The following is a 27,702-nucleotide window of genomic DNA, read 5'->3' as shown; positions in this document are numbered from 1 at the left end:
TATAAAAAGTCATTTGTTTTTATTCCATACCTCTTGCCCTCATGATATTTCCTTTTCTTGAAACACCGTAAACCTCTTTTCATATCCCCACACCCTCCACCCCCTCCCTGTCCCTACTTCTTTGTCTACCTGACTTCTGTGATGACCTCCTGTACTCAGGTCCTGTACCAGCTCCTCCCAGAAGCCTTCTGGCCATAGGAGCTGCTCTCTTGGCTGGGCTGGATGCTCTTCCTCCTCTATCCTTAATATGCACTGCTCCTTTAGAATATTATTTGTTTACATCTCTCCCTCATTAGACTTGGGTGAGATCCTTGAGGGTAAGACAGCCTCTTATTTACCTGAGTACCCTCAGGGCATACTCAATACTAATAACAGAACACTACCCATCCAAATTTCTGCATCTGCTTTATTGCCAGTTACTGAAGCACCCTTTCTCCCAATTCATTTGGAAACTATTCCTACACTGACTACCTGAAAGTCCCCAAAAGATTTCTGTCCTGAAAGCCCTTCCCCCTAATATTTACTGTCTTTTTTGCTAAGATGCCTAGTGTTAGTTTTCTACGGCTGCCATAACCAAGTACCACAGACTGAGGTGGCTTAAACAATTTATTTTCTCATAGTTCTGGAGGCTAGAAGTTTAAGGTCAAGATGTCAGCAGAGTTCATTTCTCCTGAGACTTTTTTCCTTGGCTTGAGATGACCACCTTCTCCCTGTGACTTCTCATGATCTTCCTTCTATGTGTGTATGTGTATTCCTTCTTCTAGTAAGGGCCAGAGTCATTTGGATTGGGGCCCACCCTAATGACATCATTTTAAATATTTAATCACCCCTTTAAAAGACCCTAGCTCCACATACAATCACATTCTGAGGTACTAGGAGTTAGGACTTCAACATAGGAATTTTGAGAGGACACAATTCAGCCTATAAGATGCCCCCTACCCATTGATAACTTTACCCAAATTTACTGCCAGTCTCTAAGCAGCCCATCTGCAGAGATGCAGGTTACGGCATCCCTGGCTTCCTCCCTCCCTCCTGTTGAAAGTTCCATGGTGATCACTTTAGATTTGGATCTCTCAGAAACTAAACTTCTGGGATCATTTTGGGTATGAAGCTGACCATGAGTGACATATGGGAACTGGGAGAACTATTTCTTCTTTGCAATGTTTTCTCATATTTGAATAGATGACTTCCTATTTTCATTTTCCTTCCTATCTTTTCTGAACTCCTAGAGAATTTAGAGTTCATAATCTACAAGTAAGTGGGCCATTGGCTGGTGTAACTGTCACATCTTTTGAAATTCCAGAGATGTATAATTTTTTGGTAGTGCTGATTGTTTTCAAATACATTGTCTTATTGGGATCTTCTTTAAAAATAAAGAATTATATATTATAAAATACAAATTATATATTATACTTCTTATTGCTGAAGAAATAGAACCCCAAAGAGGTCACACATCAAGGAAGTGTAACAGTTGTTCTCAAATTTGAATCTTCACAATAGGATGCCAGGGTTTTTTACACTGTAACATTGTTATCTTATTTACAAGGTCCGTAGAGCTAGACATATATTTATTTTATAAGCATTTACTTTAAAAAAAAAAAAAAAGCATTTACTTTTATGAGCCTATGCTTATTTTATTAACTCATAATTGATTACCTTTTTAAATTTTTGCTTATTTTATAGACTTTAATTTTATAAAATTTTAATAAATTTAAAATTTATAATTATGATTTATAATGTAAACTTTTGAATATTTTTAAAGCTAAAAAATAAATATACCTATTTAAACTTATTTAATAAACTTGTACTGTAGTTCTTCTATTGTATTTATAGATTTTATAATTGTAATAATCTATAATTGTTATAATTTTTATTGAAGACTTTATAAACCTTTATATTACTTAATATTTCCATATAAAAATTCTTATAAACTTAGCACAGAACTAAGTTACAATACTCAAGAGGATAATTCATTGAACACAAAGAGGAGAAAATCTATTAAATCATAATAGAGATGCATAGATAGCTGATATTTCACTCTGAAAGGACATCAAGAAAGAATAAAGTAAGACATTTGAAATTCACATGAAAAATAATATTGGCACTTTTTATGTATTTCTTTGACTAAGCCAAATTTTAATTTAAATCCTCCAGGGAAGCCTATGGCATAGGTATTCTTCTTATTTTATGTTTGGGGAAACTGAAGCTTATGATTCCGCAGCCTGCTCAAGATCTCAAAGCTAACAAGTTACGGAGCTAGAATTCGATCTCATGCTTCTGACTCTACGCTATTGTTTCACTGTGTCACAAGCTGAAGAAATTACAGGATAGAGACCTAGTCAGCAATTACTCATTGTAACCAGGGACATACTGGGTACAGACACTTGAAGCCAATGTGGCTCATAAAAGGGGTGTTGCATTGCTTTGGTTGGTCATCTGACACTGAGTTATAACCCCCGTGGGCCTTAGTGTCTTCATCTATAAATATGTTGTTAATTTGTTGCATCTTTCTCATAAGTTTGCTGTATAGAAAAAAAGAGTTGTAGGTGTGTGTATATACATGCATACATACATGATAAATATGAATTGTAGTTGTCTACGCCAGTCTAATACTTTTGAAAAAACAATAATTGAATAGTATAGAATAAAAGCCATAAAAATGTCTATATCTCTGGCTCAGGAACCCTACTCCTAGAAATATATTCTGAAGAAATGATTCAAAAGACAAAAAATATATATTTAGGTATTAATTACAGGAAAAAATAGTTTGGTTGTTCCTCAAAGAGTAAAACATAGAGTTACATTATGATCTCGTATTTCCATCCCTATGTGTATAATCAAGAGAAATAAGAAGATACATCCCATACAAAAACTTGGACGTCAGTGTTCATAGATGTTTTATTCATGATAGCCACAAAGTAGAAACAACTCATGGATGAATAGATAAATTTGGTATATCCATTCAATGGAATATGTTTGGCAATAAAAAGATGAAGTAGTGATACATGCTACAATATGGGTGAATTTTGAAAATATTATGCTAAGTGGAAGTCATGAAAGACCACATATTATATGATTCCATTTATATAAAATGTCCAGAATAGGCAAAAATATAGAGATAGTAGACTAGTGGTTGCCTAGGTAAGGAGGTTGCCTAGGTTGCCTAGAGGAGAGCAAAGGAGGGATGCTGAATGACTGCCAAGAGGTAAAGGGTTTCTTTTGGCCAAGGACAAAAAATATTCTAAAACTCCATTGTGGTGGTGGCTGTACAATTCTGTGTGTATACTAAAAAATATGGAATTGTGCACTTTAAATGGGTGAATTGTAGGTTATGTGAATTGTTTCAATACACTGTTTTTTAATTTTCCAAAAAAAGTAGAGGGAAAAACGGAAATAAGAAAATACCTACCAAGATATCAAATACATTATACTCTACTTTTTTGATGGAACATTATGTAGTCACTAAATATTGCAAGTCCAAAAACTGTAACAACACAGAAAATAAGTAATGTGATACTAAGTAAAAAATGCATAGGAGTATGATGCAAAGTGGTGTTAAAGCTAAATATGCATGTATTTGGATAAAGGCTGGCAGGAAACTTGTAGACACAAGCATATGGTAAAGGGAAAGTGCTTATTTCTTCCAGGAGTATCACTAATGTTGTTGAGTGTCTCAAGAGCACTTGTTTTAATGTTCTTTGTAATGGTAGCCTGTGGTAGGTACCAGTGCTACTGAAGATGCATAAAAAATAGAAAAGGAAGGAAGAAGCACAAGGGACATTTTAAAAATCAGCATGTGAAACATCCAAGAAATGGAAATTTAAATGCAAAAATTTAGCAGAGCATTTAAGGGAAATGAGTACTGAGGGAGGTACTAAAGAATGTATAAGCAAAAAAAAAAAAAAAAAAAAAAAGAATGTATAAGCCGGGCAGCCTCTAACGGAATTCTGTCCAGAAAACTTAAAAACTGGACTGCCTGTGAGTATGTTCTTCCCTGTAATTCTATGCCTGCGAGTTCTGAAGGGAGGGGATTTTCATATGCTAGAGCTGGTGTAGGTCTGTGATAATGACCCAAAAGGAAATAGGAAAACTTAGCAGTATGCACAGTTTACTTAAGTTCACGAAAATTGTATTGGAGTGTGGAAAAAAGGAGGAAGTCTAGCTAAGTCTAAGTGAGTCAACATTTAATGACCCTCCACCCAGTCCTCCTCCCTTCCCAAGGCCACCTCACCTCTGCATCTGTGTGCTTGACCCTTGCAAGGAAGGAACTCCAGCTGGGGTGGGTGGGGTGAACCCAAATCTCTGTTGGTTAGCCTCAACCATCAGATTGAGAGGCCAGAGAAAACAGGGGCCAGAGCAATGGTGGTGACCTATATCATATACTCTTCCTGGAACTTTTTCCTTCCCGAGTTCCTACTTAATGTTTGTAATATCACAGTCCTTCGATATCCTAGGTCCCAGAAACAACTCATGGCTTTTGTGAGAAGCAACTAAAGTGCCATGTTGGCAGTTCTTTAAAAGTACTCTAAGTTAGGGATCCCTGGGTGGCGCAGCGGTTTGGCGCCTGTCTTTGGCCCAGGGCGCGATCCCGGAGACCCGGGATCGAATCCCACGTCGGGCTCCTGGTGCATGGAGCCTGCTTCTCCCTCTGCCTGTGTCTCTGCCTCTCTCTCTCTCTCTGTGACTATCATAAATAAATAAAAATTAAAAAAAAAAGTACTCTAAGTTATATTTACTCCAGATAAATAATGGTGACATGGTAAGGCTGCATAGAGGCATGGTGATCTTTAAATTAAGTTCTGCTTCCATCTCAAAACAAAACACATATAGAATCGAGACTTCTTAGGGAGGACACAATCTTTCCTTCAGGGTTATTAGGTTCATTTGAGCTGCCCAGCAATGTACCCTTAAATAGATGCTATCTGGACTGATCCCACTGTTTAAGCAGCTAACTTAAGTGATTCCTGCATCCTTCTTTGAAATCCTAGATTATTTCTGTCCTTTAGCACCAGGAGCTGCTCTTATATTTCAGTCACCAGGATAAACACTGAAGGTTGTAATTACAGTTCAAGTCCTTAACCATTTCTTTTGTCTCCCTTTAGGAATTTAGTCTTAGAACAAAAACACAATGTATCTTTCCTGTGTAGATCTCTGAGCAATTCTGTAGCTTCTCAGGGGTGCAGTTATTATATAAAAAAGAGGAAGGGCAGTCATTGCCCTCTTTTGCAGAGAGCTGTCTGAGGCTTCGACAACTTTTCTCGAATTCTGTTATTTTACTTTGTCCAAGTCCATTCTCAGCATCCCTGTCCCCACATTTAGCAAATGGTGAGTTCGATGTGGAACAGCAGCTATGCCAGCCACCCAGCCACTTGGCCACTCAACCACGCAAACAACAACAACAAAAACCCATGAGAAATCCTGAAATGAGGAAGGGATATAGAAAAAGGAAGACATTAGTTAATAATAACTGTATATCCATCACTACTCTGTTTTGTGTATGAACCCATGATTTCAGAAATTCTCTTGTATGTATGGTCCAGAATCATCACATATTTTCCCACCAAACCAATAATACGTAGGTAAGAAACCTATGTTTTGCAACTGATGGGTTGTTTTGGTCTTAACTATACCCAGTGCAAACGTTATCAAGGGAATCTTTAGTCTAAAGAAAATCAGGCTGCACAACCTAAGAAAACTAGTTATACGTTACCATAGCAACTGAACCAGCATCAGAGTGAAGGGCAGAGTTCTTCAGATTCATCTATTGTATCTGCAGATTGACTTCCTCGAAACAGAATCATATGTCCTGATCATCAGCACTGAGTCAGTTATTTTCACTTAAAAAAAAAAAGGTTGTAGTCTCAAGTAGATATATTTTGGCCTTTCCCCTGGTGCTATTATTATCTTTGGGAGGTGGGGTTTGGTAACGGGATCCTTTGGAAATTTCATTCATGAATTCACTAATATGGCTGCAACCTGAGCCAACAGGGTTTGATAGTAATTAAACTTTGATGGCTGGAATATGACCTGTGAAGTGAGTTGCTTGCTGGTCTCAGGTTAACTCCTAAAGGACGGAAATCCACATCCCTTGGAATTCAACCATAACCCCTGTTTTCTGACCCAGGGAAGAGAGCAGAGATTTGAATGACTTCTTCTAAGGGTAAACTGCAGGGCTTCTTCCCCAGGAATTATGCTTCACCTTTCTAGGTCACAGGTATCTTCACAATTAGTCTCAAAATACCCTGTGAGATGTGTGTAAATAATGCAAACCACATTCACAGGCAGGGCCACCCTGAAACAAGCAATTTGCCCAGGGTGAGATAATTAGTAACAGCAGGGGTAGAGATTCCAGAGAGCCATACTGTATCCTTTGCTAAGACCACTGAAAAATCTTCCTTCCATTCAAGAAAAATGGCCAATTAATGGACAGCAGGAGGTAGGGATGGATCAATACCTGCTAATGAATTTTTAAAGATCATTTTTATTTTATGGGGTTATTGGTACTTACAGTTAAGTTTTTTTCTTCAATATAACCCTCTTTATGTCTCCTCTAAAAAGACTGAAAAGAGAGTGAAAAATGTGTGTTATAGGAATGAGAGCTGGGAGTTGGAGAGAGCTGGATCTGGAGGGTGCTTTGGAAATTAGTGACTACATAAAGAAAAAGATTCAGCTGGCAAAAAGAAAGATTACTCTAATAGAAAGCACCAACAGTATGTCTTCATCTGTACTGGCTACAATGACAAAATACCATAGACGTGGTGTCTTATAAACAACAGAAATTTGTCTCTCACAGTTCTGGAGGCTAACATCTGAGATCAGGGCTCCAGCACTGTTGGCTGAGGGCCTTTTTCTGGGTTGTAGACTTGTATTTTCACACAACAAAGAAACTCTCTTGGATCTCTTTTATAAGGACACTAATCCCATTTATGAAGGCTCTGCCTTCGTGACCCAATCAGTCCCCAAAGGCTCCATATCCTAATACCATCCCTTAGAGATTAAGATCTCAATATATGGACTTTTGCAGGGACATAAACATTTATTCAGACCACAGCCATATATAAGACCTGTGGATAAACCATGGTGGATACAAAGATAACTATGACATGAATCTTATCCTTAGTAGTTCACGTTCCCAGCAGATTGTGACAAGCACTCTAATAATAGTACATGGACTCTGTGGTAGAGAGAAATTTATTTTGACTGTAGTCAGAAGTAGAGGAAGATACAGTCTACAGATTTAATGCAATCTCTATCAAAATACCAAAAGCATTTTTCATAGGACGAGAACAAATAACCCTAAATTTGTATGGAACCACAAAAGACCCCAAATAACTAAAGCAATCTTGGAAAAGAAAAGCAAAGCTGGAGGCATTTCAATTCTGGACTTTGAGTTATATTACAAAGCTGTAGTAATCAAAACAGTATGGTACTGACACGAAAATAGATACTTAGATCAACAGAACAGAATAGAGACCCCAAAAATAAACCCATGATTATATGGTCAACTAATCTTCAACAAAGGAGGCAATAACATGCAATGGGAAAAAGTCTTTTCAACAAATCATATTGGGACAATTCGACAGCTACATGCAAAAATTGAAACCGGACCACTTTCTTACACCATACACAAAAACAAACTCAAAGTGGATTAAAGACCCAACGTGAGACCTGAAATCATAAAAATCCTAGAAGAGAGCACAGGCAGTAACTTTTTCAACATCAGCCATAGCAACTTTTTGCTAGATATGTCTCCTGAGGCAAGGGAAACGAAAGCAAAAATAAGCTGTTGGGACTACATCAAAACAAAAAGCTTCTGCACAGCAAAGAAAACCATCAAAACTAAAATACAACCTACAGAATGGAAGAAAATATTTGCAAATGACATATACAATAAAAGATTAGTATCTAAAATATATAAAGAACTTATAAAACTCAACACCGGAGAACAAATAATCTGACTAAAAATGCGCAGAAGAAATGAACAGACATTTCTCCAAGGAAGACATCAAGTTGGCCAACAGACACATGAAAAGATTGCTCAACATCACTCATCATCAGGGAAATGTAAACCCAAACCACAATGAGATATCACCTCACACCTGTCAGAATGCCTAAAATCAAAACACAAGAAACAAAAAGTGTCAGCAAAAATGTGGGGAAGAGGAAACCTTCACGCACTGTTGGAGTGCAAACTGGTGCAGCCAGTCAGAGAAATGGTATGGAGGCTCCTCAAAAAATTAGAAATAGAATTACCATATGATCCAGTAATCGACACTACTGGATAACTTGAAAAGGATGCATATGCATCCCTATATTTATTGCAGCATTATTTACAATAGCCGAGATATGGAAGCAACCCAAGTCTCCATCAGTAGATGAATAGATAAAGTTGTACACACACACATACACACACACACACACACATATATAATGGAGTATTACTCATCCATAAAAGAAAATGAAATCTTGCCATTTGCACTGACATGGATGGGTCTAGAGGGTATTATGCTAACTGAAATAAGTCAGTCAGAGAAAGGCAAATACCATATGATTTAACTAATATGTAGAATTTAAGAAACAAAACAAATGAACAAAGAAGAAAAGAGACAAACCAAAAAACAGACTCTTATCTCTAGAGAACAAACTGATGGTCACCAGAGAAGAGGTGCAGGGCAGAGGGTAAAATAAATGAAGGAAAGTAAGAGTTCGCTTATTGTGATGAGCACTGAATAATGTATAGAATTGTTGAGTCACTATACTGTACACCTGAAACTAATGTAACACTGTATGTTAACTATACTGGAATTAAAAATTTAAAAGACAGAAAGAGAAGAAGTGGAGAAAAATAGTGAAGTGGTTTTTAGAGAATCTGAGCTGGGCTTAACAGGACAGGTAGGAAATCATATGCAGATGCTGAGGAAAGGATATTTTAGAATCCATAAACAGTATGAAAAAGGCTTAGGATGGAGTCTGTTTAAGGAAAACACATTGACTCACATCGGTGGGTTTTAGGTCAGATTGCGGGACAGAGTGGGAGTTCAGGCAGAAAAAATAAAAAGGAGTCCCATTTGGTGCATTTTGAAAGCAGTTAGAGAACTATAGACATTATCCCACATGGAATTAAAGATCTGAAAACTGGAAGTTTACTTGTGGTGAGTGTTTTTACACAGCAGTATAGCAGTAAAGTTATTTTTGTTTTAAAAAGTTTCATACCATTTGATTTAAGCTCTAGGAAGATATCTTAACAGATGAGGCTGAAAATATTTTGCATTTATGTCAACATGTGTGCATGAATTCCTTCAAAATGTCATAAATAGTTTTGTAATATGTCCTTGAGCAAGGTTAACTGAGTGTGCACAGACTGCACACCGAAGATTCTTATGCAAAAATGCTGACTCAGATATTTCAAGTGACAATGTTTAAGTGCTTGAGGCACTATTGTGAACAACTGGAAAATGGTTCTAGACAGCAGAAAAGCCAACCAAGTCCCTGAAATCTCTCTCCCTCTCTCTCCCCCCTGCTCTCTGTGTTTCCTTTCTTGCAGGAACAGCAATGGAAACTTCCGATGTACAGCAGCATAACTCCAGTCTGCTTTACAAGCCCTCTGATTGAGAAGCCAATTGGCAAAGTAAGAATGACTCCATTTCTTACTGAACAGTATTATTTGAACCTGCTGGCTGTATTTCTTTTTGTCTTGAGCTATGTGGGTGAAATAATCAAGCCAATCTCATAAAAGGGGCTGATAAAATACAAATTTTGAACTTTTCGATTGGCCCTACTATGCCCTTGCCCTTGGCAAAATGTTGAACTGAGAGATGTTCAGCAGAGATGCCTGTGCTTCAGCTGCTACCTCTACTCCAACCCTGGTGATATCCTCCCCACTCCTTTCAATGTCCTGGTTTCTGAGCCCTTGAACTTATCTTCCTGTATCAGAACTTGTTAGAAAGAAAGAGGTTACTTTTAGTAATTTACATGGTAGAGGAGGTATAAAAAAACACTGAAAACCTTTTTTTCTCTAGTCTCTTAGGTTCATACCCTGGGGTTATGCAAATTAAACTGAAAAAAAAAGACAAACAAAAGAAAATATTTATTACTATGAATAAAGAGAACTTCATAGAAAAGAAGTGAGAACCCAAAGAAGAAGTTTTATTCAAGGCTTACACTATTTTAACAAAAAGCAATAAAATGTGCTGAAGTGACAAGAGAAAGGAAGAGGGGTTTGGGCTTCTCGCCATAGACTTTGGGACATTAATGAGTGGTATTGTTATTTATTAAGTTTGTTATGGAGGCTCAAGTTGGTGCATTTTCCGTTGATAAAAATCATGTCTGGTGACTAATAGTCATCTTCTTACTGGTATGGGAGAGGAAGACACATTTATAAATTTACATAATCTTTAGAAAGGGAAATTTCTGCCCTGCTGTTAGAAAGTGATGGGGGAATGGGAGCAGAGTGCTTTACCTGCAAGTCCGCTGTTTCTCAATTGTCCTCAGCTCAAAATAATTCTCAAAACAAACTGGTATGTTTGAGGGTGGCATATTCTGGTACCTTCAACATGTTAGTGTGAAATCCAGCCACAATACTCCCGTTTTTTCCAACACACTTGTTATTTAAACTATCTTGAGGAGTAAAAGACTTTGATTCTAGAAGAGAGATTATAGGTTTTACCTGAACTGCTACTGTTCTGAACCTGAAGAGTCTGTTGGGTAAGTGTGGGCGCTCTAGGGCCAGCTTGCCTGGGTTCAAATACCAGCTGTTATTCACTTGCTGTGTGACTTTGAGCAAGTCACCTGTAGAAAGGGTATCAAAATAATATCTGCCTCACAGGATCGGCATCAGATTAAATAATTTAAGATAAATCCACGACAGCAAGTTTTTATTTTTACCTATTTTGTTCACTCTGTATCCAAGCACTAGGCAAGTTATGCAAATGAATCGAATGAATGAATGAATGAATAAATGAAAAGCAATATATACAGTAAGTTTAGAGGAAGCACATCCTCAGTTGGCCTATGAGAAGAAATAGAAGCTAGAGAAGGGGATGGAAGAGAAGCATAACTGTGGTGAGGGTATCAAAGACACTTTCCAGGGGGAGGGGAAGGCGGAAGAGTAGGGTCCCCAAGTCACCTGTCCCCACCAAATTACCTAGATAACCTTCAAATCATCCTGAAAATCTACGAATTCAGCCTGAGATTTAAAGAGAAAACAGCTGGGGATCCCTGGGTGGCGCAGCGGTTTAGCGCCTGCCTTTGGCCCAGGGCTTGATCCTGGAGACCTGGGATCGAATCCCACATCGGGCTCCCGGTGCATGGAGCCTGCTTCTCCCTCTGCCTGTGTCTCTGCCTCTCTCTCTCTCTGTGACTATCATAAATAAAAATAAAATAAATAAATAAATAAATAAATAAATAAAATAAAGAAAGAACAGATGGAACGCTACAGTGAGAAGAGTTCGTGCTTCTATCAAGGTAGGAAGACGGGGAAAAAGGAATAAAGAAACAAAAGGCCTCCAAGGGGGAGGGGCCCCGCGAGGAGCCGGGCTGAGGCCGGGGCGAGTGTCCCCAGGACGGGAGAGCCCCGTCCCGGAGGAGCAGGAGCTGCACCAACCTTCCCCGGGCGGAAAGGGGCTCGCAGGGAGGTGGAGCGGGACCCAGGAGGGCGGGGATGACCTCGGGCTCCCGGGGACACTAACAGGCACCTGCGCCCCGGGAGAGTGCGCCGAGCTCCCTAAGGGCTGCAGCGAGCACAGCGGGACCCGGAGCAGCTCGGGGGGGCTCGGGCGGCGGCTCCGCGGAGGGGGCTGCGAGGCGGGAGCGCGAATCCAACAGCTCAGGCCCCGGAGCAGAGGGCGCCGGGACACAGCCCAGGATCCGGCCTCCCCCGGGACAGGCAGAGGCCGGGAGGGCCCAGGACAGCCAGGACGCTCCTGCCCCGAGCTGAGCAGATCAGCGGCCCCACCCCGGAGCCTCCAGGCCCTGCAGACCGAGAGCCCCGGAGTTATTGCGGCAGCTGACTCCAGGGCTGCAGAGCTGGCCCCGCCACTGCAGTTGTTCCTCCTGGGGCCTCACAGGGTGAACAACCCCCACTGAGCCCTGCACCAGGCAGGGGGCAGAGCAGCTCCCCCAAGTGCTAACACCTGAGAATCAGCACAGCAGGCCCCTCCCCCAGAAGACCAGCTAGACGGACAAGTTCCAGGGGAAGTCCAGGGACTTAAAGTATACAGAATCAGAGGATACTCCCCCGTGGTTTTTGTTTGTTTGTTTTGCTTTTTGATTCTGTTTGCTTCCCCCACGCTTTTTTTTCCTTCCATTCTTTTTCTTTCTCTTTTTCTTCTCTTTTTTTTTCTTTTTTCTTTTTTCTTTTTCTCTTTTCTTTCCTTCTTTCTCTCCTCTCTGTTTCTCCTTTTCCCAATACAACTTGTTTTTGGCCACTCTGCACTGAGCAAAATGACTAGAAGGAAAACCTCACCTCAAAAGAAAGACAGAAACAGTCCTCTCTCCCACAGAGTTACAAAATCTGGATGACAATTCAATGTCAGAAAGCCAATTCAGAAGCACTATTAGAAAGCTACTGGTGGCTCTAGAAAAAAAGCATAGAGGACTCAAGAGACTTCATGACTGCAGAATTTAGATCTAATCAGGCAGAAATTAAAAATCAATTGAATGAGATGCAATCCAAACTAGAAGTCCTAACGACGAGGCTTACCGAGGTGCAAGGACGAGTGAGTGACATAGAAGACAAGTTGAGGGATTCCTGGGTGGCTCAGCAGTTTGGTGCCTGCCTACAGCCCAGGGCACGATCCTGGAATCCCAGGATCGAGTCCCACGTGGGGCTCCCGGCATGGAGCCTGCTTCTCCCTCTGCCTGTGTCTCTGCCTCTTTCTCTCTCTCTCTCTCTGTGTCTATCATAAATAAAAATAAATAACTAAAAAAGAAAAAAGAAGACAAGTTGATAGCAAAGAGGGAAACTGAGGAAAAAAGAGACAATTAAAAGACCATGAGAATAGATTAAGGGAAAAAAATGACAGCCTGAGGAAGAAAAACCTACGTTTAACTGGGGTTCCCAAGGGCGCCGAAAGGGACAGAGGACCAGAATATGTATGTGAACAAATCATAGCTGAAAACTTTCCTAATCTGGGAAGGGAAACAGGCATTCAGATCCAGGAAATAGAGAGATTCCCCCCCTAAAATCAATAAAAACCATTCAACACCTCGACATTTAATAGTTAAGCTTGCAAATTCCAAAGATAAAGAGAAGATCCTTAAAGCAGCAAGAGACAAGAAATCCTTGACTTTATGGGGAGGAGTATTAGAGTAACAGCAGACCTCTCCACAGAGACCTGGCAGGCCAGAAAGGGCTGGCAGGATATATTCAGGGTCCTAAATGAGAAGAACATGCAACCAAGAATACTTTATCCAGCAAGGCTCTCATTCAGAATGGAAGGAGAGATAAAGAGCTTCCAAGACAGGCAAGAACTGAAAGAATATGTGACCTCCAAACCAGCTATGCAAGAAATTTTAAGTGGGATTCTTAAAATTCCCTTTTAAGAAGAAGTCCAGTGGGACAATCCACAAAAACAAGGACTGAATAGATATCATGATGACCCTAAACTCATACCTTTCAATAGTAACTCTGAACGTGAACGGGCTTAATGACTCCTTTTTGGAGAATTACAGACCAATATCCCTGATGAACACGGATGCAAAATTCTCAACAAGATACTAGCCAATAGGATCCAACAATACATTAAGAAAATTATTCACCATGACCAAGTAGCATTTATCCCTGGGACGCAAGGCTGGTTCAACACTCGTAAAACAATCAATGTGATTCATCATATCAGCAAGAGAAAAACCAAGAACCATATGATCCTCTCCTTAGATGCAGAGAAAGCATTTGACAAAATACAGCATCCATTCCTGATCAAAACTCTTCAGAGTGTAGGGATAGAGGGAACTTTCCTCAACATCTTAAAAGCCATCTACGAAAAGCCCACAGCAAATATCATTCTCAATGGGGAAGCACTGGGAGCCTTTCCCCTAAGATCAGGAACAAGACAGGGATGTCCACTCTCACCACTGCTATTCAACATAGTACTGGAAGTCCTCGCCTCAGCAATCAGACAACAAAAAGACATTAAAGGCATTCAAATTGGCAAAGAAGAAGTCAAACTCTCCCTCTTCGCCGATGACATGATACTCTACATAGAAGACCCAAAAGCCTCCACCCCAAGATTGCTAGAACTCATACAGCAATTTGGTAGCACGGCAGGATACAAAATCAATGCCCAGAAATCAGTGGCATTTGTATACTCTAACAATGAGACTGAAGAAAGAGAAATTAAGGAGTCAATCCCATTTACAATTGCACCCAAAAGCATAAGATACCTAGGAATAAACCTAACCAAAGAGGTAAAGGATCTATACCCTAAAAACTATAGAACACTTCTGAACGAAATTGAGGAAGACACAAAGAGATGGAAAAATATTCCATGCTCATGGATTGGCAGAATTAATATTGTGAAAATGTCAATGTTACCCAGGGCAATTTACACGTTTAATGCAATCCCTATCAAAATACCATGGACTCTCTTCAGAGAGTTAGAACAAATTATTTTAAGATTTGTGTGGAATCAGAAAGACCCTGAATAGCCAGGGGAATTTTAAAAAAGAAAACCATATCTGGGGGCATCCCAATGCCAGATTTCAGGTTGTACTACAAAGCTGTGGTCATCAAGACAGTGTGGTACTGGCACAAAAACAGACACATAGATCAATGGAACAGAAGAGAGAACCCAGAGGTGGACCCTCAGCTCTATGGTCAACTAATATTCGATAAAGGAGGAAAGACTCTCCACTGGAAGAAAGACAGTCTCTTCAATAAATGGTGCTGGGAAAATTGGACATCCACATGCAGAAGAATGAAACTAGACCACTCTCTTATGCCATACACAAAGATAAACTCAAAATGGATGAAAGATGTAAATGTGAGGCAAGATTCCATCAAAATCCTAGAGGAGAACACAGGCAACACCCTTTTTGAACTCAGCCACAGTAACTTCTTGCAAGATACATCCACGAAGGCAAAAGAAACAAAAGCAAAAATGAACTATTGGGACTTCATCAAGATAAGAAGCTTCTGCACAGCAAAGGATACAGTGAAGAAAACTCAAAGACAACCTACAGAATGGGAGAGGATATTTGCAAATGACGTATCAGATAAAGGGCTAGTTTCCAAGATCTTAAAGAACTTCTTAAACTCAACACCAAAGAAACAAACAATCCAATCATGAAATGGGCAAAAGACATGAAGAGAAATCTCACTGAGGCAGACAGACATGGCCAAAACACACATGAGAAAATGCTCTGGATCACTTGCCATCAGGGAAATACAAATCAAAACCACAATGAGATACCACCTCACACCAGTGAGAATGGGGAAAATTAATAAGAGAGGAAACAACAAATGTTGGAGAGGATGTGGAGAAAGGGGAACCCTCCTGCTCTGTTGGTGGGAATGTGAACTGGTGCAGCCACTCTGGAAAACTGTGTGGAGGTTCCTCAAAGAGTTAAAAATAGACCTGCCCTACGCCCCAGCAATTGCACTGCTGGGGATTTATCCCAAAGATACAGATGCAATGAAACGCCGGGACACCTGCACCCCGATGTTTCTAGCAGCAGTGTCCACAATAGCCAAACTGTGGAAGGAGCCTCGGTGTCCATCGAAAGAAGAAGGAAGATGTGGTTTATGTATACAATGGAATATTACTCAGCCATTAGAAATGACAAATACCCACCATTTGCTTCGATGGGGATGGAACTGGAGGGTTCACTGCTGAGTGAAATAAGTCAATTGGAGAAGGACAAACATCATATGTTCTCATTCATTTGGGGAATATAAATAATAGTGAAAGGGAATAGAAGGGAAGTGAGAAGAAATGTGTGGGAAATATCAGAAAGGGAGACAGAACATAAAAACTCCTAACTCTGGGAAACAAACTAGGGGTGGTGGAAGGGGAGGAGGGCAGGGGGTGGGGGTGAATGGGTGAATGGGTGACGGGCACTGAGGGGGGCACTTGATGGGATGAGCACTGGGTGTTATTCTGTATGTTGGCAAATTGAACACCAATAAAAAATAAATTTATTATTAAAAAAAAAAAACAAAGACCCTTTCCAAGCACACCTCAGCAGAAGGACTGCAGTCTATCTGAGCAGTCCGCCACCCTCCTGTCCTTTGTACCTTGGCAGGTGCATCTTTGGGCCACATACAATCCAGAGCCTAGGATGAAACATAGCTACTATTAGCACAAGTAAAAAACGAAACAAAAATTTTTTTTAAAAAAGGCTTGTGTTTCCAATTTATAGGTGTATGTGGGAAGATCCAGAGTTTCTTGCACTTTTTAAAAGGAAATGAACCTATTTGCCTGGCAGTTCCTGGTAACAGCTTGGCGGCAAGTCCCGCCTGAGGTGGCTGTCCACAGGGTGTGAGATCCTGGCTAAGCAGAAAGCCTCTTCTTCATGCCGTCAGCAAGGCTGATGTTTTGCAGGCATAGCAGGGGGACTGGGTTTCTGTACTTTGTGTTCAGTGAGATACTTCCCATCTGCTGACTTTAGTTCCTAGTGAGAGGGGTATCATTTGGCCCAAAGATTAAAACAACAAACAAGTAAAACACACCCTGCACATCACAAAATGTCTTGGCAACTGCCCTGAAATTCGCTGCCTTGCCTCTGCTTCTGTCCCCTCCAGCCACCCCCTATTTTGACTTTGTTTATATGGGTTCTAAAAAGACTACCACTTTGTCAATGGGGACAGAAAGAAGCTGTTTCAAAGGCTAAGGTCAGAAGTCAATGAAACTTGGAGATGGAGGGGTCTCCTTTGACTAAGTTTCACTTCCCCCAATAGACAGTCCTGAGTTTCTTTGGTGTTTTCCTAGACTTGATCAGAAACACTAACAGCAGTATAAAAATGTTAGGGTGTGACTTTCTCCAAGGCTTTACAGAAAGCAGAAGGAAATTAAGGGCAGTATGACCATTCTTGGTTTGGTGGTGTTTCACTATGTGATTCTAAGGTCTCCCTCTCACAGTAGAGCAGACTTAGCAGGCAGGTATCTCCACAGTGACACCAGGACTATCTTGGGTTGAGTGGGGTTGCTCTTAAGGAATCTCTTTTTCTTTCTTCTCTCCACAGTTCTGGCTCTGGGTTCAATACATTTGCTGTAAAATACTCTAATGAATTCATTTTGCATTCAGCTCCATTTTCCATTCACCTGAGGGGGAAAATGATGCCAAAAATGTAAGCAAAATCAAGCTTTAATTACAGGGGTTGATGGAAAGCAGTGTTTTGGGTGAATAATTCTAATCTATGGTTATTCTGCCCAAAATCCAAACTCTCTTCCTCACTATCAAGAAACTTTCTGTTGAGTGAAAGACTACATGCTGGAACCAGGTACAATTTCTGCCACCCAAATTATGGTACTCCTAGCTGAACCAAGGACCAATGTTTCCTTGCTATGGGGGAAGGAAAGTTGCTGTGCAAATGCCAATTGGATAACAAAAGAGTTCCAATGTGAGCTCATAACAGAAAAAAGAATATTTTGAAATTAACTTCAATTTTACAAGTGATAAGTATTCATTAAATTAATAGTTATGATTAGAGGGTAGGAATAAAGGAGGAAAACTTAAGGAGCAGAGAGGGAGACACCAAAGAAATCACTCTGGGCAGCAGAAAAGCAAGCCTGGAACGTGTGATTATCCATTCTCAGATCAAGAGGAGTTGTATGTTTTATTTTACATAATTGGAGTCAGTGCCTTTTGAATGGAGCATACAAATTTATGTAAATAAGAATGCAAATGTTAAAAATATGTGTCTTGGGATTTCCAGGGGATGACCTGGCAGCTTTGTCTTCCTTGCCTTTGCAGCTGCTAAATATTGTGTTGTGAAAGCTCAAGATGAACTTATTCTCCCAAATCCCACAATGTTATTACTAGAGGACTTTCTTTGTAATTTATAGGAGATACTCTGGAGAATGAATTAAAAGAGACTACTTTTTAATATATTTGACCGTAAACATGTTGCCCCCAAGAGGTTGCACAGGCTAACAAAAAATGCAAAAGGGATTTCAGGATTTCAACAAATTAGTGGCATATCCAAAGTGGATTGTTGAAAGGTAATAAGACAATGATGATGGAGGCAAAATCAGGGATTTGGGGAGATAAGTAACATTAGAGGATGACATAAAATTTAACTTACCTGGCTCTCCCACAAGATTCTGATTGGCACTACTGGTAAGACAAGAAACTGGGCTGAAAGAAACATTATTTCAGCTCAGCAAGCATTGTGTAGATCATGCCAAGTCAAAACAACCCAGTAAAGTGCCATGACCTTGGCAAACTGAACAGAATACACAAACAGATGGAGCTGTTTTTAGATTAACAAACTGCCCATAACCATGGCTATGCCAACCTACCTTTCTCAAAGGAATTTAGGTGACAGGTAAATGTGTCCCCAGTCAAAGGGAAAATAACTTAAATGCATTACTTGATTTGACCAGAAGGAATGAAGAAAGACAGCGCCTTGAAGGATAGAAGTGTTATTAAATGGAAGGGTGGCTAAGAAAGCAAACAAAGCTCCCCACGCCTCTGTATTTCCGGGTGACGGAAGGGGAGACTGGAGGAGCTAGGTGGAAGTAACTGGATAAACAAGAGATAAAAAGAAAGGAACTGGTGAACTCAGAATCAACAGAATATGGAGCTGCTTTATTTCAAAGTTGGGAGGCATCTGTGGGGAGAAAAGAAAGAGAGGTGTCCCTTTAACAGGTTAATCCTTAGCTCCTTTTAGCACTGAGAATTTTCCTTGCCAAAATAGGAAACAGGGGCCATTTTAAGAATAGTCTTCCAAGTCATGCCCCATTGAGGATCATTGAATGTTACATCATGATATGGTGGCTGGGTCTGGATAGACAACACTTCTTCTATGAGAAGTACCTTGGTATTAATATGCAATATTTAGGGCTCTCAGTGATCCAAGAGGATCAAGAAACTAACCCACAAACTAGTCCATGACCTACTGCTGCTTCCAAAAAAAATACCCAAAAGTCAGGAACAGAATAATCAGAAGATAATAATAATGCTGAGCAACGCAAAACATTACAATTACTACAGTCATAGATAAACATGATTTTAATTCTTTGAACATGAACTGATTAGACTGGATCTCTTTCTCTATACGTTTAGCTCCTGCTAAGTGAAGCAAAATGCATTAAGCTAAGTATTTCACCTTGAAAGCTTTTTGGAACAAGGTAAAAGAGACTTTCAGGTTAAGGAGTCAATTTTCTTCTTCTAAGATAAAGGAAATTTTAGTTGGGATATGTTCTAGCTAGCTTAAAAAAGCATATTTTTTGGCCTCCTTTGCAGCTAGATGTGGCAATATGTTGAGATTATAGCCAATGGGATGTAAGTGGAAGTGATATATGCCTTTCATAAGAAAGTCATACCCCTCTTGCTCTCTGGAATACAGATGTGGCAGCAAAAGCAAGAATAGCCACCTTAGAGAAGATATTTGCAAATGACATATCAGATAAAGAGCTAGTATCCACGATCTATAAAGAGCTTCTTAAACTCAACAGCAAAGAAACAAACAATCCAATAATGAAATGGGCAAAAGACACGAACAGAAATTTCAGCAAAGAAGACGTAGACATGGCCAACATGCACATGGGAAAATGCTCCGCATCCCTTGCCATCAGGGAAATACAAATCAAAACCACAATGAGATACCACCTCACACCAGTGAGAATGGGGAAAATTAACAAGGCAGGAAACCACAAATGTTGGAGAGGATGCGGAGAAAAGGGAACCCTCTTACACTGTTGGTGGGAATGTGAACTGGTGCAGCCACTCTGGAAAACTGTGTGGAGGTTCCTCAAAGAGTTAAAAATAGACCTGCCCTACGCCCCAGCAATTGCACTGCTGGGGATTTACCCCAAAGATACAGATGCAGTGAAACAGCAGGACACCTGCACCCCAATGTTTAGAACAGCAATGGCCACAATAGCCAAACTGTGGCAGGAGCCTCGGTGTCCATCGACAGATGAATGAATAAAGAAGATGTGGTCTATATATACAATGAAATATTACTCCGCCATTAGAAATGACAAATACCCACCATTTGCTTCGATGTGGGTGGAACTGGAGGGTATTATGCTGAGTGAAGTAAGTCAGTCAGAGAAGGACAAACATTATATGGTCTCATTAATATGGGGAATATAAAAAATAGTGAAAGGGATTAAAGGGGAAAGGAGAGAAAATGAGTGGGAAAAATCAGAGAAGGAGACAGAACATGAAAGACTCCTAACTCTGGTGGTGGAAGGGGAGGTGGGCGCGGGGTGGGGGTGACTGGGTGACGGGCACTGAGGGGGGCACTTGACGGGATGAGCACTGGGTATTATACTATATGCTGGCAAATTGAACTCCAATAAACACACACACACACACAAAGAATAGCTACCTTAGACCAAGAGAGGATGGCAGAGAAATGAAATTCAAGAATCAGAATCTCTGACTCTATAGAACTCTTGACTGCTTGTGTTTAACCCACTATTGCCTGAGACAGAAATCAACTTCCATCTCATCTACACCACTACTATTTTGGCCATGGTATCCTAGTGCATAATTAAACCAAGGAGAAAAGTAGCTGCATGCTCTATGGAAAGTCACTTAGAATCTAGTGAAGGTAGAAACCAGAACCTGGTAGAGTAAATATCAGTTAAAGGATTGAAAACGCCTAGTTGCTAAGACCTATCTTCCAATTGGAGCCTGGATGAGGAAAGCGAGGTAAACACATTAAGTTCTGTCTCTGTGAACCAGGTAATGAGTAGGATTCTGCTTAGCCAAGAACCTTGTCTTTGAATTCTGAACATAATAAACCCAGATATCTATCATACACTGAATTTCATAAAAGTTCTCCCTAGAACTGAGGCAAACCAGTTTCCAGTGAAAATACTCAAACTGAGGTACTGTAGTGGAACCCATTATCTGGTCAAATAACATTTTTATTGATACCTATTGTATATAGGAGCTGTCATAGTTTGAAAACATCTATAAATGTCTTCATACATGTATTTGGCATAATATTCTATTCTCTCATCATCTGAAGCAGGTCTGGATTCCCTGAGGCAAACATTTTGGGCTCCAGCTTTTGCTGTAACTCTATCACACAGGATTTTATGGGTAGAGTGGATTCTTACCTCAGATGTCATTCTAGAGTCCTTCTCCTTTTATTTGACATAAAATAACAATATTTTGATTTAACAAATTAACCTTCTAAAACATCAACTGTTACTTCTACCACACATTGGAGTCCATGTCATTTTTTTCCCCATTCCTCAAAATGCCTGACACCATGCCATGCACGTAGTAGGCAGGTAAATGCTTGGTTACTGATGTTTAAATGAATATGGAATTTTAGTTTGTGATTCAGTTAGCTATTTTCATCTTCTTGTCCTTGTTCATAATGGTTGTTTTTGTTTTGTTTTGTTTTAAAGATTTTGTTTATTTATTCATGAGAGAGAGAGAGGCAGAGACACAGGCAGACAGAGAAGCAGGCTGCATGCAAGGAGCCTGGTGTGGGTCTCGAACCTGGGAATCCAGGATCACACCTTGAACCAAAGGCAGGCGCTCAACCACTGAGCCACCCAAGCGTCCCTCATAATGGTTGTTAAAGTAGTCCTCCATGTGAGTGACCTACTGCATCTAAAGATAAAGAATTTTAAAAGTTAATTATTAAAAGTGTCCTATATAGGACACTGCTACTGTCCTATATAGGCATATCTCAGAGATATCACATAGTTCAGTTCAAGACCACCACAATAAAGTGAATATGGCAATAATGTGGGTCAAGTGAATTTTTTTTTGTTTCCTAATGCATGTAAAAGTTATGTTTACACTACACCGTGGTCTTTTAAGTGGGCAGTATTATTGTGTCTAAAAAACAAGTACATACCTTAACTAAAAAAAAATACTTAATTGCTAAAAAATGCTAACCATCACCTGAGCTTTTAGAGAGTTGCAATCTTTTTGCTGGTAGAGGGTTTTGCCCTTGATGTTGGTGGCTGACTGATCTGGGTCACCAGCTTAAGGTTGGGGTGGCTATAGCAATTTCTTAAAATGAGACAATGATGAAGTTTGCCACATCAACTGGCTCTTTTATTCTTCTTCTTTCTTCTTCTCCTCCTCTTCCTTCTCCTCCTTCTCCTTCTTCTTCTCCACAAATGATTCTCTGTAGCATGCCATGCTGTCTGATAGCATTTTACCCACAGTATAACTTCCTTCAAAACTGGAGTCAGTTCTCTCAAACCCTGCTGCTGCTTCATCAACTAAGTTTATGTAATGATCTAAATCCTTTGTTGTCATTTTAATAAATAATCTTCACAGCATCTTCACCAGGAGTAGATTTGATCTCAAGAAACTTTTCTTTTCTCATCCATAGCAGCAACTCCTTATCTGTTAAAGTTTTATCATGAGGTTGCAACAATTTACTCCCATCGTTAGGCTCCATTTCTGATCTAATTCTCTTGCTGGGATCCCTGGGTGGCGCAGCGGTTTGGCGCCTGCCTTTGGCCCAGGGCGCGATCCTGGAGACCCGGGATCGAATCCCACGTCGGGCTCCCGGTGCATGGAGCCTGCTTCTCCCTCTGCCTGTGTCTCTGCCTCTCTCTCTCTCTCTGTGACTATCATAAATAAATAAAAATTTTTAAAAATATTTAAAAAATAATAATTCTCTTGCTATTTCTACCACATCTGCAGTGACTTCCTCCACTGAAGTCTTGAACCTTCAGTTTATAAAAAACAAACAAAAAACACAATATCTTTGAAGTGCAATAAAATGAGGTATACCTGCAAATATTAAATAACCAGAGTGAAAATATATATCCTTTAAATTTAGATTCTTGGGTTCCCACTGTCACATAGCACAACCTAGGCTGAAGTTTGGGTTCATAGGTAGGAATTCACCAGGTAAGAAATGCAGCCTGATGTGCAAGGACAAGAAGTCTATCTATCCCAATATTCCTAATAGGCAAAATGGCTCCATAAACAGATTTGATAAGCTACAGAGAGTTATAATAAGATTTAACAAATATGCTTAAACCAAGTGCTGTTCAACTTATGTTCTGTAAGCATATAAAAATATTCAATGCCAGCTCCCAAAACCTATAGAAAATAAATGAAATATGAACAATTAATATCTGTAGAATTTTTATTTTTGAAGATTTTATTTATTCATAGAAAGAGAGCAAGCGAGCACATGAGCTAGTGGGGAGGCAGAGGGAGAGGGAGAAATAGGCTCCCCACTGAGCAAGGAGCCCAATGTGGGACTCCATCCCAGGACACTGGGATCATGACCTGAGCAAAAGGCAGACACTTAACCAACTGAGTCACTCAGGCACCCCTGTAGAAGATTTTTTATTAGGTTTACAAAATTCATCAATTCAGAAGCAGGCAGATGCCTATACACTATGGAAATGGGAAACAACAGGCTTAACAAAAAATCATTCTTGTTCTGATCTTTCTTTACAACTTATCTATAAAGGCTGAAATCTGTCCCGCATCAGACTCTCTGAGGGGAGCCTGCTTCTCCCTCTGCCTGTGTCTTTGCCTCTCTGTGTCTCTCTTGAATAAATAAATACAATCTTTAAAAAAGGCTGAAATCTATGGTACGACATGTATGGACTAAATGTACAGCCACGTTATGATGTACTTGATGTTTAAATATGAGGTAAATATTTTGTTAACAGCACACGTACAGACTCCCACACATACAGATCACCAGACCCTTGCTATTGGGAACTGTAACGTTTTATCAAAGGTCATGGAGTCATATTTATATTACAGAACTACTGTTTATTCTTTTCTTGTCTCATCATGCTAACACTTTCACATTAACACTGCCCCAATTTTTCTCCCAGAACCCAGCTGAAAAATATCAAATGAAACTGATAAGAAAATGTTTGGTAGACTGCCTGTTGACCAAATGTTTGGTCTGTTATTGACAGAAAAAGAAACTTTAATTGGTCCTACCTGGGAATAAGGAAAAAAGATGATCTAAGATTACCATAGGATATATATATACTCTGTTCACTCTAGATCAGAAAAAAAAAAAAAACCACTAAACTCTGAGAAATAGCACTATAGAATTACCAGCAGAATTAATGTAGAATTTATGCAGTTTTGCTATCTTCCTAATACTGTAGGCACCCTTGAGAAAGCCAAAGGAAGCCCTTTTTGAAAATACCACATTCTAAGTATTCTATGCCAGCCAGGCATCCACTAAGAAAACAACAACAACAACAACAACAACAACAACAACAACAACAGAAAAACCAGATATTGAATGCCTTCCATGTGTGAGGCAGTCTGCTATAAACAGTAAACCAGGTCAGTTGGGCATAAGTGATAACAGCAGTAATAATTATTATAATAACTACCATTGTTCGAGTACTCTGCCAAACCTAACATAATAAGGTCTTCATATCCAGTCTCCCATTTAATCATTTTAAAGATGAAGCCTAAAGAGGATAAAGAACTTGTTCAAGGTCACAGAGCTAATAAATGGTAGAGTTAGCATCCAAAACCAGGCATGCCTGCTAGGGAGATGGGTTTTTATTTGGACGATCTCTTTTCTGTTCCTAGTTGAACAGAGTTGAAATATAATCAAAGTTTCCCGAGAGGACACAGAAGGATGCCAAAAAAGTGTGACCTGGCTTATATTATGGGTCACTCTGGCTATAGCTAACCAACCTTAGATTTTCATTTTCCAAAGGCCCCAGTTATAAATAGCAACCGTGCACAAATGGGAAAAAATGTGTGAGCGTATAGCGTTAGGTTGTCTCTTTAAAAGCAGTTGCTTTACAAAGAACTTTAAAGAGGATATGAACTGCAAAGATATCACCATGAGGTTACTCAGATCAAAATAGTATGCTTCAGAAGCCTTCCATATATTTTGGTGTCCCAGTTTATCTCCTCTGGGAGAAAGAGATTTAGTGTTCACCTAATTCATGAGGCTATGCGTTTAATTTTAAGAACTTTAACACTTTCAATGAAGAGTCAAAGTGATATTAAATAGCATTAAAGTTCAATTTAATGAAGGAATCACAATAGAGCCAAGAGTAGAGCTGGAATCTCCACTTGCCACTAATGCCTGTTAAGTTTTTCATATCGACAATTTAGATGTCTGGGGAAGTAAATGAGTATGAATGAAGTAAACAGAGAACAGATTGCATAAAAGTTTATGGTCTGAAGAGTAAGGGAGGTAATTAGTGGTGTGATGAACTCCCCAATTGTGTCTACATTTTTAAAAGTCATTTCCTGCATTTTATGAGAGATGGGGAATTATATTCGGGCCCCTGTAGAACTTTGCTTTTACCATTATGAACCTTTATTTCACCCGACCTGACTTTGGGATTGGTTGATTTCACGTCTGTCTTTTGCAGGGCTTATAATTTCTGTGGCTGGGGGCTTAGGCGAGGCAGGATTTGTGCCTTATTCATTCATTTATGTCCTCAAATCGCCAAGACTTAATTCTTTCCACATTGTAGCTGCCTGTTAAGAAGGAAAGGGAAGTGGTAGGAAAAGAAAGGGAAAGAAGTTCTCATATTGTTGTATCTGAGATCACTGTTTTCTTGATTACCTGGGTTAAGGCTATTTTTCATTCAATGCCTTCTGAAACCTCCCTAACAAACAGCTTAGTGAAAAATTCAGCCTTACCTTAAAAGACCTTTGCTTACAGAATAACTCTTAAAAGACATTATTCATTTGCAAAAGGCAGAAACTGTGATTTTTACACCAAGAGCTTTGAAAAGGAAACCAGCATTTGTAGACACATTGAGATTACAATAAAGTAGAAAAAGAAAGAGAGGGAAGGGAAATGTTCTGGTGCTTTGTGGCATGGAAGAGTCCTTCCTTAACTGCACCAGAGAAAGTAATCTTGCCAAGGTCAAAGGAAAATCCTTACTGCTAAACCCAGAATACATTTCAGTTCTTCTCTAACTTGACTCAACTGACCTTTTATTGAAAGTTGTTCCTCTCTTGATTTTCTTGAGAGCTGAACCTTCTAATTCCCATCTACTTTCTCAGTCTCTTTCACTGTTTCATTCTCCTTCTAATATTCCATTCCTGGAATTTTTTTTTTTAAGATTTTATTCATTTGAGAGAGAGAGAGAGAACGAGCAAGGGGAAGGGGCCAAGGGAGAGGGTGAAGGAGAAGCAGACTCCCCGCTGAGCAGGGATACCGATGCAGGCCTCCATCTCAGGACCCTGGATGGTGACCTGAGCCAAAGGCAAATGCTAAACTGACTGAGCCACGTAGGCACCCCTGGCACAACTGAAAAAAAAAAAATCAATTCTTGCTCCTTGAGAAATTTTTTTTTTATTCTCTTGTTCTATTTGTTCAATATGTTCAAAACTAGGCCAGTTGGTTCTTTCATTCCCTTCTTCTGATTTCCCTGCTCTACAAATGCTCTGTACCTCTCTCAGTGAACATTCCTACCTTCTACCTAACAATTCAAGGTCGGTACTTGGGCAGCATCCTTCATTCTTCTTTCTCTTCCATTCAGTCAGCCACTCAATTCAGATAGCTCTAAACCCTTGACATTCATCCTCTCCTTTCCCATTGTGATTGCTGTAATTAAGGGCTTTGTCATCTCTCCTCTGGTTGCTGCAGAACTCTATCTGGTTCCCCTCTCCACTCTCGCCTTCTTTCAGCACCTCATCAATACCACTACAGAATTATCCTTTCAATTGCAAATCTGATCAAGTTCCTTAGCGACTTCCCATTACTACCAAGTTAGCCCAAATGTCTGTAGGGCAGAATGAGGTATATATGGTGACATACTTCCCCGCCACCACCCTAGCCTCAGCTCCACTATTCTGTCGTTCGACTCCCACACACTACTTCATAACTCTGTGCCATTGTGTAGGCTGTTCCTGCCTGATGCGCTCCTCTCTTCCAGTCTTCCACTTCTACCCCTCTTTCCTCCTCTATTCTGAGTTAAAACTGTACTTTGTTATCTACTACTGTAGTCCTCTCATTTTGTTGAAATTGTTTGCTTGGATTTCTGTCTCCTCTTAGTTATGGACCATGTTTCTTTTCTTTGTAGTCCTTGAGGTGTAGCAAAGTGTATGGCATATGGTAGAGGCTGAATGTTCTGGAAATCCTGTCTGTGCTTGTGAAAACCTCATCTATTTCACCACATACCCAGAATCTGGAGCTTGTTCAAACCCAGAATTAAGAACTTTTCTCCCCACTTACACATTTAAGATTCTCTTGGCCAGAGTACCTGGTGTCGTGTGCCTCTAAACTTCCATTAATTAAGGTAAAACACCTCTCACAGATGATTAATGCCCACTGTTATGCTGGAACTCATTGTAAGAAAAGGAAAGATTTTTATCAACTAGAGACCATGGAGACAGGCCTTGGCCATCATGAATTCCCTCCTATTAACTGATAACAATGAGATAATTGAGGAAGATCGGTATATTACCTTGTTTAGGTAATTCTGTTGGATCTATTTTATTAAACAGGATTGCAGTGGGAGTTGGAACTGCAAGCTGTGCCTATAGAAAGCAAGAGTGATCATGGTCAGCATTTCCAGATGCTGCCTATGCAAAGAGAAGGAAAAATGATTACTGGCTTCAGCTTTGACTTTTTTTTTT

The 27,702-nt window shown here is 39.9% G+C and overlaps 1 protein-coding gene across 3 annotated transcripts in view; it reads left to right on the top strand.

Moving 5' to 3' along the window:
* The window catches only part of RASGEF1B (RasGEF domain family member 1B), a 559,901-nt gene that overhangs the window by 383,160 nt on the left and 149,039 nt on the right, over nt 1-27,702 (top strand). For all 3 annotated transcript variants that reach the window (XM_041759001.1, XM_041759002.1, XM_041759003.1), the window contains one exon: nt 9,545-9,628. In XM_041759001.1, coding sequence (XP_041614935.1) covers nt 9,545-9,628 — 84 coding nt within the window. The remainder of the gene's footprint in view (nt 1-9,544; nt 9,629-27,702) is intronic.

The sequence above is a fragment of the Vulpes lagopus genome, chromosome 6 (genome assembly GCF_018345385.1).
Source record: "Vulpes lagopus strain Blue_001 chromosome 6, ASM1834538v1, whole genome shotgun sequence".
Classification (NCBI taxonomy): domain Eukaryota; kingdom Metazoa; phylum Chordata; class Mammalia; order Carnivora; family Canidae; genus Vulpes; species Vulpes lagopus.
This window is presented reverse-complemented; position numbering and strand designations above follow the sequence as displayed.